This window comes from Maniola jurtina, chromosome 25, assembly GCF_905333055.1.
Source record: "Maniola jurtina chromosome 25, ilManJurt1.1, whole genome shotgun sequence".
NCBI lineage: Eukaryota > Metazoa > Arthropoda > Insecta > Lepidoptera > Nymphalidae > Maniola > Maniola jurtina.
The window spans coordinates 4,548,180-4,563,956 of NC_060053.1; the positions used below are offsets into that span (position 1 = coordinate 4,548,180).

The window sequence follows — 15,777 nt, forward strand, 5'->3', positions numbered from 1 at the left end:
AGGAGACCCGTACTCAGTAGTGGGCCGGCGATGAGATGAGCTGACGTCAACAGTACGTCCGAATTCGACGCGTACGCACGGGCCGAAATTCATTTTTAAATGAGCAGTTAAAAATCAATTCTAGTCCAATGTTTGAAGGTTGAAATTCCAATGCATCCAGTCAACCCGCATGTGCCTTTAGTAAAGCAATGTGTTTGTTTCGCAGAGGCGGAGAAAGTCGCCGCATGCTTAGCGTTGTGCGGAACCCATGAGGCCCGATGCATTCCCATACATATTTGTGTTCGTACTGTGGTTTAGTACTGATTTTTTTTTTTTTGAAGTGAAAACTTTAGGCGCGTTGGCCGATTTAGGGATGGGTAAAAACTTCAAAGTCGCATTAGTGACATGCTTATGTTATTAGTTTTTAAAATTTGTTTCTTAACGCAAATCAACAAGGTTCAATTTTGATTACATGCATGGTAGCGTATTGAAATGTTAATATAGCGAAAACTATCAAAAATTAATCATCGGAAAGTGTTAATTAATGCTTTACGACTAAAGCACACATTTCAGTACACCTTTTTATCAGTATTGAGAAAGTGAAAATAGAAAATTGTTGAGATTGTTTTAGAGTATAATTTTGTATGTATAAAATTAGCACGTCATGGTCGGGACTTTGAAATTTTTACCCATCCCAAAATCGCCCAACGCGCCTCAAGAAGTTTCCACTTCAATACCTTTGAGATAGTTCAGAGAAAGTAATTATAGTTTGCGACAGGTTGACATGTTGACATGGCGATCGGGGTATGAGGCGAGGGGGACGCCCGCACACCCGCACGTCACCCGTGCTATCCCGAAGCGGGTTAGCACGGGGGTTGTGCGGGGTGTGCAGGGCGTCTCCACCCCGATTGGCATGTTAACCTGTCATTTATTCATGGTTTTTTTTGGTTTTTTTCATGGTTACACACTGGTTCATTATTTAAAAAAAACAGTAACAATTAAACCACACTTCGAACGCTTTTTAGTTGTTAAAGTTAATTTATATAAACTTTGGTACTGTTTTACGTACAGTTTATGTCAAAAATGGTTTACATCATTTTGACATTGACTGTACTTTTTTTTTAATGTAATGAAATAATTGGGACTGATACATAAATAATTATTATAATCAATCATTGACGTCATTCATGGATTTTTATATGGGACCAAAATCACAATTTATTATTTTCTCACTACGGTCAGTACATAAAATATGGTTCTTAAACAAGGTCATATTTATTCATTTAGATGGAGACACCCATAACATAATAACACGCCATGCTACGCCACGTTTTCAGGGTTCCTTACCCGAACGGTGCCAACGGGACCTGTTTACTAAGACTCCGCTGTCCGTCCGTCTGTCCGTCAGCGGGCCGTAATAGATAGAGAGTCGAATTTTGACAAAACGTGTATTTCTTATTGCCGCTATAACAACAAATAATGAGAATTTCAAAATGACCGCCGAGAAAACTGAATTAATTCAAATAGTGTTACTTATCTTTTTCGATGGTACAGAACCCTTCCTGTGCGAGGCCGGCTCGTACTTGACCGATTTATTCTTATTGTATGTTTGTTTGTCATATCAACTATTTTCAAGTTGTCATGATGGCATGACACAGAGACTCCTAAGGTTGAAATCTATAGAGCGCACTTTGCCTTTGCTTAGATTTAAGTTTCAGTTAAAACGGGACAGATTTATGCCAGCGGTATAACGCTGTCTCGTTTTAACAGTATCTTAAGTCTGAGCAAAGTCAAAGTGCGCTCTGTAGATGTGAGTTTTAGACTCAGCCAATAATGCCTTATCAACATCTAATGAGCAGTTTAGCAATGAGGGAATCTTTGAACCTACATACTACTACCCCTTTGGTCAAAATATTATGATTTTATACAACACAATATAAAGCGGCTGGCGGGAAGTGGCTGGATGAGGAAGGCTGAGGACCGGGTGTGGTGGCGCTCTATAGGGAAGGCCTATGTCCAGCAGTGGACGTCCACAGGCTGATAGCTGATGATGATAACACAATATGGCGTAGTCTGGCATGTTATATTGTTGGGGCCATTACAGAAATATCCCTAGATTCCCAGGTGATAATAGAATTTAAAAAACTGAACTATATCCACAAATGTCTTGTATATAATTGATATTATTAGATAATTTTTTGAGTTATAACTTAGTGTTAATATGAATTAGAATCTGTATTTAAAGACAGTTTGAGTTAAAATCAGCTCAGAATTTATATCAAATAATTTTAGGGCTCCATTCCCAAAGGGTGCCAACGAGATCCTATTACTAATCCTCTGTTTTCTGTCTGTCTGTCCGTCCGCGGGGCTGTATCTCGTGAATGCTAATAGGTAGAGTTGAAATTTTGCATAGAATATGTATTTCTATTGCCGCTATAACAACAAATAATTAAAATTACCGCCATAAAAAAACGGCCAAGTGCGAGTCACACTCGCGCACCGAGGGTTCCGTACTCGAGTATTATTTCCAACATTTTGCACGATAAATCAAAGGTATGCATAAAAATAAATAAAGACCTGTTTTCGAGTGTACAGATAAAGCCCAAGCCAACATTTGCCAAATTTCATGATTCTAGGTCAACGGGAAGTACCCTAAGGTTTTCTTGACAGACACGACAGACGGATTGACAGACAGACAAGTAAGGGTTCCGTTTTTCCTTTTGAGGTACGGAAACCTAAAAAGTGTTCTTTCTCGTTCGATAAGCACAGAGCCCTTTCTGTCTGAGGCCGACTCACACATGACCGATTTTTTCCGTTACTGTACTGACCCTCGCTAATCTCACTTTTGCAAAAGCATAACTTAAACTTGAATTTCACTCGAAAATGTCTTTGAATACAGACGCATTATGATTTTTAATGAATTTATAAGTTAAAATATCAATTTAGCTGTAAACTATTTAAATTATTGAAACGGACATTAGTCCTAAGAGCTAAAAAAAAGCTGGTATGCATATATGATGCATTATAATTTTTTCATATTTTCATTTTTGGCATGCTTTCTGTGAATGCCACCAATATCTTTTGCTTGGTTTGTATGTATGTCTGTAGCATGTGGGCTATAGCTTTTGACATGGTTTTATGTCATTTCTCATATTATATGGCATATAAAGTATGTATGGGATCGAACTAACGATAATTTACGGGTGTCTACTCATTCTAAAACCTTTTTTAACCCCCGACCCAAAAAGAGGGGTGTTATAAGTTTGATTTGTGTATTTGTCTGTGGCATCGTAGCTCCTAAACTAATGAACCAATTTTAATTTAGTTTTTTTTTTTGTTTGAAAGGTGGCTTTATCGAGAGTGTTCTTAGCTGTAATCCAAGAAAATCGGTTCAGCCGTTTGAAAATTATCAGCTCTTTTCTAGTTACTGTAACCTTCACTTGTCGGGGGTGTTATAAATTTTTAACTTTACACTTGTTTCCATTTTACTTAAGCGTTCAGAAGTACTTTTGATTGAGTTATTTTAACATTTTACATTATTGTTAGTTCCATCTAATGGTGGAAAATATTGTATCCATCAAATAAGAGCTGTAAAGATACACAAGAATTGAAATGGCTGTCCATAGGAGAGGATGGTGGTGCGCCATATTAGGGGATGGTTGTGGTGTGGTAATGGGTTGTAGAACCTACCCCTAAATTGCCGCTAATCCGATCCCGCACACACTGTATATTTCGAAAATAATTCGCTACAACAAACCTTTCACGTACTATAACCTCTACCTCTTTTGGATGCATCACTGAGTCATAGACAAGTGTAAATTAAAAATTTACAACCGACAAGTGAAGGTTACAGTAACTAGAAAAGAGCTGATAACTTTCAAACGGCTGAACCGATTTTCTATGATTATAGCTAAGAACAGTCTCGATCAAGCCACCTTTCAAACAAAAAAAAAAAAAACTAAATTGAAATCGGTTCATTAATTTAGGAGCTACGATGCCACAGACAGATACACAGATACAGTGAATAGACATATTCTAGACTAGATTTGAGGTGTGTTTGCAATAAAAACTACAAGTGAATTAGTATACTTATATTTTTCATTAAAACTTTAATGCATCATATACGCGTTCGGTCGTGCATGTCCATAGATTGTGGATGTTATGATAAGTTTATTTTTATTTGCATATTTTTCCTTAGATGTGTAAGTGATTATTTTTTACGTTTTTTTGTCTATGGATTTATTTATTTGTAAGTGTAACTGAATGTTGACAATATACGCTTGGATGAATGTGCTTTTTGTGTTTTCTTTTTGCATCCTTGTCGCTTATTTTTGTTATTTTTATTGAACTTGATAGAATTTTGATTTCTTTGTGGTCCAATCTTAACAATAAATGACCTCTACGAATTAGACGTAGACGTTATGTTATCTTTTATTTATCAAAGTTACGTTTTATAACTTTATCATCATTTTTTCGGAAAATTTCGAATATTGAAAGTTGATAACTAAATTTTAAATTTTTTGAAAAATTTCATAGATTTTTAGAAAATCAGTATTTTTTAACTTTGATTTGGATGCATAAATCTTTCGGAAGCTTTTGATAGTCTTGAGTATAAATTGTATGCTACCATTATATTCAAATAGAATTTAGTATTTCTGTCAATTTGGTATAGTAAACTCAAATGTATCTAATCCTAAAGTGGTGCGGAATAATTTAATTTAAAGTTGAATTGAACCAGATATAGGTGTTGCACAAGGCTCTAACCTAGGCCCTATAATATTCTTAATTTATAAAAATGACTTTGTAGTTAGAATATTAATTAGAAATAGTGATATATTATGGAGAATAATTTTAGTAAATTGACCATTTATTTTCCAAAAGTATCCTAAAGAATTTTGCAAAATTTCAAAACGCGATTAAACCCTTTAAAACATACGGGTTATCTCAGGATTGGTCAGAATTCAACGCGGCGACCTCAACAATAGACTCTCTCCGACCTGGAGTGAGATCGGCTGGTGCCTCACCTCGCCACTCTCCGCGAGCCACGCGGAGAGCGCCCATGCAAGCGGAGAATGCGTACGGAGAGTTGAGAGCACCGCCATTGCCGCCGCGGAAAAGTCTCTCGCCTGCGGAGACTATTGTCGCTGCATCTAGTGTTCAGGATATCGCGTCGGCTAGTAGTATTATGGGTAAGTAGCACTATCATTTAAAAACTAATTATCATAACAAGTAGTTAGTAGTGCCGCCATTTCCGCCGCGGAAAAGTCTCACCTGTGGGGAGTAGTCGCTGCATGTAGTGTTCAGCATATCGCGTTGGCAGTCGTCGGTCGTCAGTATTATGGGTAAGTAGCACTATCATTTTAGAACTAAGTATCATGCCAAGTTAGTAGCAAAAATAGAAATTGGTATCAAATGTACGCGAGTTGACAGAGAGTTGAGAGCACCGCCATTGCCGCCGCGGAAAAGTCTCTCGCCTGCGGAGACAATTGTCGCTGCATCTAGTGTTCAGGATATCGCGTCGGCTAGTAGTATTATGGGTAAGTAGCACTAAGTATCTTTTTTTTAATTCAGATACAAGTTACCCTTTGACTGCAATCTCACCTGGTGGTAAGTGATGATGCAGTCGAAGATGGAAACGACAGTTTTCATTTAACCCATACTCCTTTGGTTTCTACACGGCATCGTACCGGAACGCTAAATCGCTTAGCGGCACGACTTTGCCGGTAGGGTGGTAACTAGACACTGCCGAAGTCTCCCACCAGACCAGACCAGAAATTTAGAAATTATAAAATTCCAAACCCCTGCCGGTATCGAACCCGGGACCTCCCACTAATAAGACTCCCACTACGCCAGTGAGGCCGTCGAAAAAGTATCGTCATCGTAGCTGAAAAATTAACGTATAAAAATAAGTTAGCTTAATTTCAGACAGAATTCCTTAATACAATGTTATCAATTTCTGCAGAACCCCGCCGCCGCTCGTCTCTCGAACCTGAACCAGATTCAAGGCATCGTCTCACCTCAGTCATTACTGGATCTACGGAAACCATTACTGGACTGATCGATACCAGACATGAGGTAAATCTTTCCTTAGTATTAACTGTCCGGTCAAGTGCGAGTCGGACTCACACTCGAACAGTTCTGTATCATCGCACAAGAAATAACACTTTAATTTAAATAGCAGCCATTTTGAAATTTTCATTAAAAAGTAAAATATTAACTCTCTACCTATTACGGTTCATAAGATACAGCCCGCTGACAGATAGACGGGTTTAGTAATAGGGTCTCGTTTGCACCCTTTGAGTATGAAACCCTAAAAATTTCGAAGTTTTTTTTTAACTCCGACCTTACTTCAACACAATATGCTTATTTCAATTAACTGAGTCCCAACTTCTTCTGCATAGATTTAATTTTTTAAGGATCAGTCACCTGCTACGTAATCTTATAAGAAACAACTGTCCAAAATTTCATGCTTCTTGATCCACCAGCTTAATAAAAGCTGTGCATTGTCTCTCAGTCAGTCAGTGTTAGAGTTACGTCCTCTTTACAGGCTCTTTGATGCGTCAGTTTACATACTTTACTGTTAAACAGTTTATTCTTGAATAAACTCAGTCGTTGTTCTTTAAAAACACAGAATAAAGAAAAGAATTTCTGTAATAAGTAGCTACTAGCTCATTCATATCAACATATCAACAGCAAAAATCAATATTTATGTCATCATCATCATTATTATCAACCGATAGACGTCCACTGCTAGACATGGGTCTGATGTCGTCTATCCTCTTAGTGGGGGGGTCTTCCAACGCTGCGCTTTTCGGTCCGGTCAGAGGTCCCAAGGTGTTGCAATCTTAATGTAATTCTACCTTATTAATTACAGGTACCACCAGACCCAAGAGCCTTCGAGAAACCTAGAAGAGCATGCACGCCACAGTCAAATAGTAGACCTCTTCCTGCCCCGCCTCCTGAAAGACAAACGGACAGAACAACCGAACCAAAACCAGAGAAACAAGATCACAAACTTCCAGAAAGACAATCGGACCACAGACTACCGGACAGATTGCCAGATAGATACAATGATAGACCACAAGATAATAGATTACCGGAAAGACACGTTGAAAATAGATTACCAGAAAGACACAATGATAACAGATTACCAGAACGACTTATCGAAAGACAAGATAACAGACTGCCGGACAGATTGCCAGATAGACATAATGATAGACCACAAGATAATAGACTACCAGAAAGACACGTTGAAAACAGATTGCCAGAAAGGCACAATGATAACAGATTACCAGAAAGACACAATGATAACAGATTACCAGAACGACACATCGACAGGCCAGAAATCAAACCACCAGAAAGACAAGACAACAGACATATGAACGATAGACTAATCTCACTAGATAAAGAAAGGCATTCGGAATCTAGAACGCATTTCGATAAATTAGAAAACAGAGCGGACAGATCAAATTCAGAAAACAGAATTCTAGAAAGACATTCAGAAAGATATGTCCAGGATACCACAAGGCATAATATAGATTTTCGAAATCCACCAGAAAGACCTGATAAACCTGACAGGGATAGAATGCAGGGGTCTGATAGGTCCAGTTTTGATCGTGATACGAGAGTTGAGAACAGAGCTCCGCCTAGGCAAAGGTCTTTGCCTACAAACACTAGTGGTAGTATTGATCAGCCGACTAAATCGACTACGATGCCCAAATTTCCCTCGGAAGACATCAAGGATCCGCCATATGAAAATGTCGGTGTGGAGAAAAATGAATTGGCTGTTGCACGTGAGTTAGAATCTCTTATATTTTCAAGCTATACAACACAAGCTTTATCTTAGCTTCTCCTTCCAGCAAAGGTTGCCTGGTAGAGATTGCTCCAAGCAATAAGGCCGCCTTTGCACACAATTGTTTTTTCTGTTTTCTTCTTTCTGTGTTGTGTTCCTTTATATGTGTTTTTGTGTGCAATAAAGTGTTCTATCTATCTATCTATACAAGTATATTAATTTCATCTTGTAAGACTCATAATTCGTTTTTTTACCTTTTAACCGTTTTTCCTGCATTCTTATAAGTAATTGGAGGATGCCCGCGACTTCGTCTGCGTGGGTTTAGGTTTTTAAAGATCCCGTGAGAACTGTTTGGTTTTCTGGGATAAACCTATGTCAATTACAGGGACGCAAGCTACCTCGGTACCAAATTTCATACAAATCGGTTAAACGGATAGGTCTTTAGGAATCCCGTAGGAACTCTTTGATTTTCCGGGATAAAAAGTAGCCTATGTCCATAAGCTAACTCTATACCGAATTTCTTCAGAAACGGTTAAACTGTTGGGCTGTGAAAAGGTAGCAGACAGACAGACACACTTTCGCATTTATAATATTAGTATGGATAGGATAGTATACATATTAAAAATTGCAGAACCATTAGGAATCGAACCTGCCCTGACCGCCTTACCCATTGTATTTATTTGCAACTAGCTGATGCCCGCGACCTCGTCCGCACGGAATCAAGTTTTTAAAAATCCCTTCAGAACTTTTTTATTTTCCGGGATAAAAAGTAGCCTATGTGCTAAGCCAGGATATTTTCTATCTCCATTCCAAATTTCAGCCAAATCCGTCCAGTAGTTTTTGCGTGAAGGAGTAACAAACATACACATACACACATACACAAACTTTCGCCTTTATAATATTAGTGTGATTAGTGTGATCTATATTTTTAAACTTTGTAAACTTTGTTGATTTTTTCTTCTGACAGAAAATCATCGATATTTTAGATCCTATAATTTATGTAGTACCTACCTAAATATTTTTTTATTAAATGTTTTTCTTTTTTTTTTCAGCCAAAAAGATCAACCCGCTAACACACGACAAGCACGGTCGAAAGTACGGCGACAATGTATCGTACGAAAATATAAATTTAGACTACATTGCTCGCCTAGTAGGCGAAGGATACCCCAAAGACATAGTTGTAAGAGCATTGGGCATCACTAGGAACGATCTAGAAATGGCCTGCGACATACTCCACGAGTTCGGGTCGAAAGTACAACACAAATGTTAGGATTTTTCAATTTTATGGGCGGCACTAATTTTTAATCATTGACTAAGGAAACAATATAGACAGAATAAACCGCCAAATAACGAAACAGGTCCGCGGAAGTCGTTTACTATACTAGGATCTAATTTCTGTATGATGGTTCAATAAATTTTCGCGAATAATTACATAGCGATGTAAAGTAAGATGCATAAATGCGTCTCGCTCTAACACCTTCAAACAAGAACTGTCTCGGTTGCCCACAAATTAGTTACGAGTGATTTGAATAGCTAGAGATAATTGGGTTCAGTATAAAATTGTTGTTGAAGAGGGCTCTGTCTATATTTTTTCTTTAGTCTGCGTTTTTGGCATCAAACTTTTTAATCTGTTTTTTAAACTTGTCATTTAAAATTTTTAGTCTGTTATTCGAGAATTTTTGGTGTTGCACGCTTTGAATATTCTTTTTATTTATTATTATTAATAAATTTAAATAATTAATAATATGGAAAAAAATACTTTGTATAAAGGGACGAGATTGGAAAAAAAATGTGTCAATAAAGGATGCGCTAGGTCGAAATTAATAAAACTATTATATCTTAGAATGTTTCTTAAATTTTATAGAATAATTAATTATTATTAATAATATTGTAATGAATAAAAACGCGTGATTATAACGATCTGGCATGTTGAATCTTAGCGTTCTAACTTAAAATTAATAAATATTATTATTGTAAATAAAATGAGTTTTAAAAGTTTTTTCAAATGTTACTTGGTTTAGTAAAATTGTAAAAAAAAAACTCGGTGATGCCAGACTATCAACGGTTAGATGCACTTTGTTAATCGATAGTATTATAGGTTTAAAATATTTTAGTTTCGAGCATACAAAAAATATAGTCACTTATGTTACTCCATAGAAAATTAATGGTACCTACTAAAAAAATTGTTTTGATGTTCTTACCTGTAACAATCATTTAAAGTCGATTGTACATTATAAGGCACTGTTAAAATAAAGCTCGGTACACATTGCTTTATAAGGAGTAACTCTGCGACTGTTAAATGTTGTATTTATTTGCGAATTATCTAGTATAATAGGCACTTTATTTAATTTCTTCCATTTTTTGTCGATCCATTGAAGTAAACAATTTGATCAGTATTGTAACGCTACTTTTAACACTAAAGCTACATTTCCTAGGAGGGCGATGCCGTCATATAGCGACCGTAATATGACGGTGAATCGGAGGATGTAAAAGATGACCGTCATATGACACGTGTAAAGTTCCATCACTATACCTTGATTTTTCAGGGAGTCAAGCTAACATAGTGTGCTCTCTCTCTCTCTTGCGCTATTGTATAGAAGGGAAAAGGACGTACTATGATCGTGATTGCTCAATCGGTGTGACCTTTCTCTAAAAATACAAGGGGTGCGTTTGTATTGCTCACTACAAAATGGTATCTGCGACCAATGACGTGCGGTCACTTACTTCCATATTAGCTCGTCTCGATAGACAATATACTACTAACTTTTACTACTAGCTTTTGAAAAAACTTGTAAACACTATTCAGTACCGTAAAGACGGCTGTCATGTGACGGCACCATTTGACAGTATTTGACGTTACCATGCTCAACAGCGCTTCCTAGAAAAGCAAGTCGCTCTTAGCCGTCTTATCTATAGACAACCATTAGTGATATCACCCGATGCTACATTACGGCCGCAATATGACGGCACCGTTCTCCCAGGAAACCGTAGCTTTAGGACCTTTCAGACGTACCACAACCACGTCAAATCCTCAATGTCAGGTTCAAAATTGGATTAAAACGCGTTGGTCTATTCACTTGTACCGAAATTTAATGTCTCGTGTGGCTACTTGGTAACGGTTTTTAATCATTTGTGACTCCGATAATGCAAATAAGGCAGCAAAATCTTTCGATCACTGCCTATCAATGGATGTAAGGCGTGGTCCGTCTGAATAGACACTTAACAGGGCTCTCTCCGTCACTCGATTCATACAATCGTAGTGTTTTAGATTTTTCTAAAAAATATGTAGTTTTAAAATTACAGGGGCTCAAAGATTTGTATGTAAATTTTTAAGACCACGTAACTTTGAAACCGAATATTTTAACAGAAATCTAGAAAACCACAGACATAGACATTATTTTCTAGAATATGTCTGCAAAATTTCATGGACTTTGGTTGCTTAATATTCAAATGAAATTGGAACTACGTTTGTATGAAGCGAGTGACAGAGAGAGCCCTGTTAAAGCTTTGTATATAAAGGTATTTCTAAAATCTATATTTTCATAATAAAATGCTGTCTCTAATAAAAATAAAAAATATACTCGTGATGCGATCTAAATCGTGTATACTGAATAAATTTTGAGAAAGAATATTTTCTCTATGTGTTGAATCTTTTCTCAAAATTTGTGCATTATAAAATATATTTTTTCATATTTATTGAATGTCAAATCTTTGACGTTGTTCTTTGACACATCGACTTATGACTTTCGCAATATTAATATTTAAAAAAGTAGACTTAACAGGGCTCTCTCCGTCACTCGCTCCATACAATCGTAGTTCCAATTTCATTTGAATACTAAGCTACAGATATTAGTTTCTAGAATATGCCTGCAAAATTTCATGGACTTTGGTTGCTTAATATTCAAATGAAATTGGAACTACGTTTGTATGGAGCGAGTGACGGAGAGACCCCTCTTAAACATAAATTAATTGTTGATGTAAATATTTAATACATTTTTCTCGCAATTGTTTTTTTGTTGAATTCATAAACCACTCGGACTCTGAGAATTTATTTAATAATGAGCTTAAATCGTGAGATCACAAAAAGTTTGTATATTCGATACTTTTCTTGATATTTTTCTAAATTAAAAAAATGTTACTTATAAACGTTTTTCAATACGTGCAATTGACGAATTGTTTAATCTTGAGGCTATCGTCCACCGTCTACAAAAAAAAAAACGTTTTTTTTTCCAAGAATATAACATTTTAAAAAGATCTAAAAATGTAAAAAATATGAATCTACCGAGAGTAACAAACTATTTTTCTCATTGTTATATTACTCAAAAACTATTAATGCATTACCAATTTATTAGAAACTAGAGGATGCCCGCGACTTCGTCCGCCTGGATGTAGGTTTTTAAGGATCCAGTAGGAACTGTTTAATTTTCCGGGATAAAAAGTTGCCTATGTCAATTACAGGGACGGACGTAAGCTACCTTGGTACCTGCAAATCGGATAAGCGGATGGATCTTTTGGAATCCCGTGGGAACTCTTTGATTTTCCGGGATAAAAAGTAGCCTATGTCCATCCCCGGGATATAAGCTAACTCAACCAAGTTTCGTCAGAATCGGTTAAACTGATGGGCCGTGAAAATGTCGCAGACAGACAGACAGACACACTTTCGCCTTTATAATATTAGTATGGATTAAAAATTGACAGTCAATGGGGATAGAAATTATGAAAAAGCGGTCGTCTTTGTTGGATTTTCAAATGTAATTGTGGCATCAAAATATTATAGGTATAATAGATCGAATGGGCATGTCATACAGGGGCGCCGACTCCGTGGGTGCTCGGGTGCTCCAGCACCCACGAGAGGTAAATAGTGGGTGCCGAGCACCCACGACTAAAAATATCTAAAATAATTCTCATCTTTTAACAAATGCGATCTAAATAATATACTTACCATATCTAAATAATTTTATATCAAAGTCAAAGACTTTTAATGAGATAAATGACGCGCAATTTTATTTATTTTGAATTGAATGTTTTAAAACAAAAGTATGTGTACAGTACTGAAAAAAATAAAAAAAATATCAGTAGCTAGGTATGTCATTAAAAGCTGGAGCACCCACGGGAATTTTAAAAACCCGGCGCCCCTGATGTCATATACGCAACAGGTCATAATAATTATAGCTACAGACATTAGCATGTCATGTCGGTGATGCGACCTTGAAGCTTTTACCAATCCCAAAATTGCCTACGTCCCTAAAGAAGATTGAATTGAATTGAAGTTTTCACGTCAAAAACTCGTTTATTACTTGGCTGGCATTACAAATAAGTGAATCATTTATGTGACATCCTGTAAATAATGTAGACTGTGGACGCTCAGCTTAATACTGGCTTCCCACGGTGCGTGATTCTGCAGATTATCACGCACGGCCGACGACCACGGACAACCACGCACCGCGCACAAGGCTTGAATGACGATGTGTCTGGGCTACCACGGATGATAGTCTTCCCATTTTGCGTCGGTGCAGTCTGGTCTGTGACCGTCTGCAATATCACGCGCCGTGGGAAGCCGGTATAACAATCGCGAGTAATGAATGAATTGACTGAACATAGGTTAAAGTATGACTAGTCTTAATTGTGCTATGTTTTTTTGTAAGTTTAAAGTCGGGATATAACGATAAATCGCCTGTAATATTAATATTAAATTCATCCCGTAAGAAATATCTATTGAACTATAAAAAAATGATATTGCTGTCGGTACTAGTGTCATTATTTAGCTTTAACTAGTTGATGCCCGCGAATTCGTCCGCGTGGATTTAGGTTTCAAAAAATCCTGTGGGAACTTCGATTTTTTGGGATAAAATGTAGTTTATGTTCGTCGCTGGGATGCAAGATATCGCTGTACTAAATTTTGTCAAAATCGGCTAAACAGTTAGATATTTAAAAATTCCGTGGGAACTCTTTAATTTTCCAAAAAAAAAACCACTTATTTCATAGTTCTTAGTTTTCTCTTCTGTTGGCCTCTGGCTGCCATTTTTTTTTGTTGACGGTACAACAAGCGATCAAAATGTGTATAAAAGGGGCGTTTTAGGCCAATAGATATTTCTGAAGGGCCTTAACAATAGAAATAAATAGTTCGTAGTAAATACCCATCCTCTAGATTATGTGTGAGTACATATCCAACAAGATAACTAGTCAAATACAAGGATTTTATCCTTCACTGCTTATGCGATAGAACGAGATAGCGCTATACAAAAGCTAGAGACACATACTGTGCAAGTGTACAGATGCTTATTATTTCATGAAGACCATTCGGCTATATTTGTGTGAGTGCACACACACACACACACACACATAGTTATAGTGTTTATATAGTGTACATTACGCACACACACGCGTAAACTGTTATCGGTACGTTCACTACTACAACCAAGGCTGAACGGTCATCATGAAATACGAAATCTTTATACAGAGTTCTTTAAACTGACATAGGTTCCTTAACATATGTATGTTCGTTTAAAACTTACTCTCGTAAGTATAGTTAATGTATTTTGTAGTTAAAAGCTCAAACTGGTATTTTTGTTCAGCAAAATAAATTCTCTACCCGCATTCGCGTATAAGTTTTAAAGTTTTAAATAAATTTCAATGTGGTTTTCACTCTTAATTCAATATGGCCGGTATGGCAAAATAAAAAAATTAAGATAAAATATAATTAATAATAATAGATAAAGAGAGTCATTGTTTACATTTCGAAATTATAATTATTACTAGAGGATGCCCGCGACTTCGTCCGCGTGGATTAAGGTTTTAAAGATCCCGTGGGAACTGTTTGATTTTCCGGGATAAAATGCCTATGTCAATTACAGGGACGCAAGCTACCTCGGTATCCATACAAATCGGTTAAGCAGTTGGGTTTTTGGGAATTCCATGGGAAACATTTGATTTTCCGGGATAAAAGTAGCCTATGTCCGTCCCCAGGATATAAGCTAACCATGTACCTCGGTTAAACTGTTGGATCGTGAAAAGGTAGCAGACAGACAGACAGACACACTTTCGTATTTATAATATTAAGTATGGATTAAAATCCTTGGTCTATATTTTAAAGTTGGATTTAGGTTTGTGTACTTCTTACAACATGACGTGTTAGTATCGCTATCTCTTTCTATCGTATGAACAGAGAGTAAGCCAAATTGATGGCGTAGTTCTGCCAGGGAAAGTGTATACCTACTTGTATATTATAGGACAGGTACTCGAAATTGGAAAACTAAATGCCTTATGTAATTGTCTTAATTCTTAGGCGCAACGCACATCTGCTGAGTCGAGTGGAGCTGAGATGCACTGTCTTTTTTGGTAACAAAAACTAAATATAAATATCTTATTACGGGTGGACTCACGTCAGAGTATGCCCTCTAGGCTGAGGTGAAGAAGGTTTGGTCGAAGGTGGCCAATGATTGGTAAAACACAAATTTTGTTTTACCAATTTCAACCGTATTTTAAAGGAAATTGTGCTTAGTTTAAGTTGTTATCAAGAAAAACTCTGCGCCTCGGGTCCGCTCTATTCCTTACGTATGTGCCAGACCTTAATTAACCAAAATATTACGTCTCGAGCCAAAATAATATGGACCTCTTAGTTTGAATTAAAACGATATGTAATTTCATGAAGTCTTTATTGTTTATAATGTTTTATTTCGGAATCGGAATTTTGTTATTAAAAAAGGCTATTATCTAAAATCTAAATATCTAGGCTCATAAATTATAACATAGTAAGAAATAGCAAAATTGTAGCGGTGTCTAAAATAATCACTATAAAGCCGAGCGCACACTACGATCAACCGCATCTATTCAACTTGACAATAAAATTTGACACGACACCTCTTTATACAGGAACTGTCAAGTCTGACGTTACAGACATCTGATATTGATCACAGAGCCCCTAGTGTAACCTTTCTTTCAAGTTAACGTTAACTGTGTGAATGACAGATTTACGCAGAGTTAACGTTAAGTTAAAAAATTACACT

The 15,777-nt window shown here is 36.7% G+C and overlaps 1 protein-coding gene across 3 annotated transcripts in view; it reads left to right on the plus strand.

The window, feature by feature from the left end:
* Nucleotides 1-9,651, plus strand: part of LOC123878142 (E3 ubiquitin-protein ligase CBL-B-B) — a 105,969-nt gene extending 96,318 nt beyond the window's left edge. The window contains exons 10-13 of one of the 3 annotated variants that reach the window (XM_045925235.1): nucleotides 4,928-5,168; nucleotides 5,942-6,054; nucleotides 6,854-7,772; nucleotides 8,824-9,651. In XM_045925235.1, the coding sequence (XP_045781191.1) occupies nucleotides 4,928-5,168; nucleotides 5,942-6,054; nucleotides 6,854-7,772; nucleotides 8,824-9,041 (1,491 nt within the window). In that variant the 3' untranslated portion in view covers nucleotides 9,042-9,651. Of the gene's footprint in view, nucleotides 1-205; nucleotides 1,672-1,800; nucleotides 1,915-4,927; nucleotides 5,169-5,941; nucleotides 6,055-6,853; nucleotides 7,773-8,823 lie in introns of those variants that run through there. The other 2 variants (XR_006798765.1, XM_045925236.1) reach the window with 2 other exon arrangements.
* Nucleotides 9,652-15,777: the final 6,126 nt, after the last annotated feature.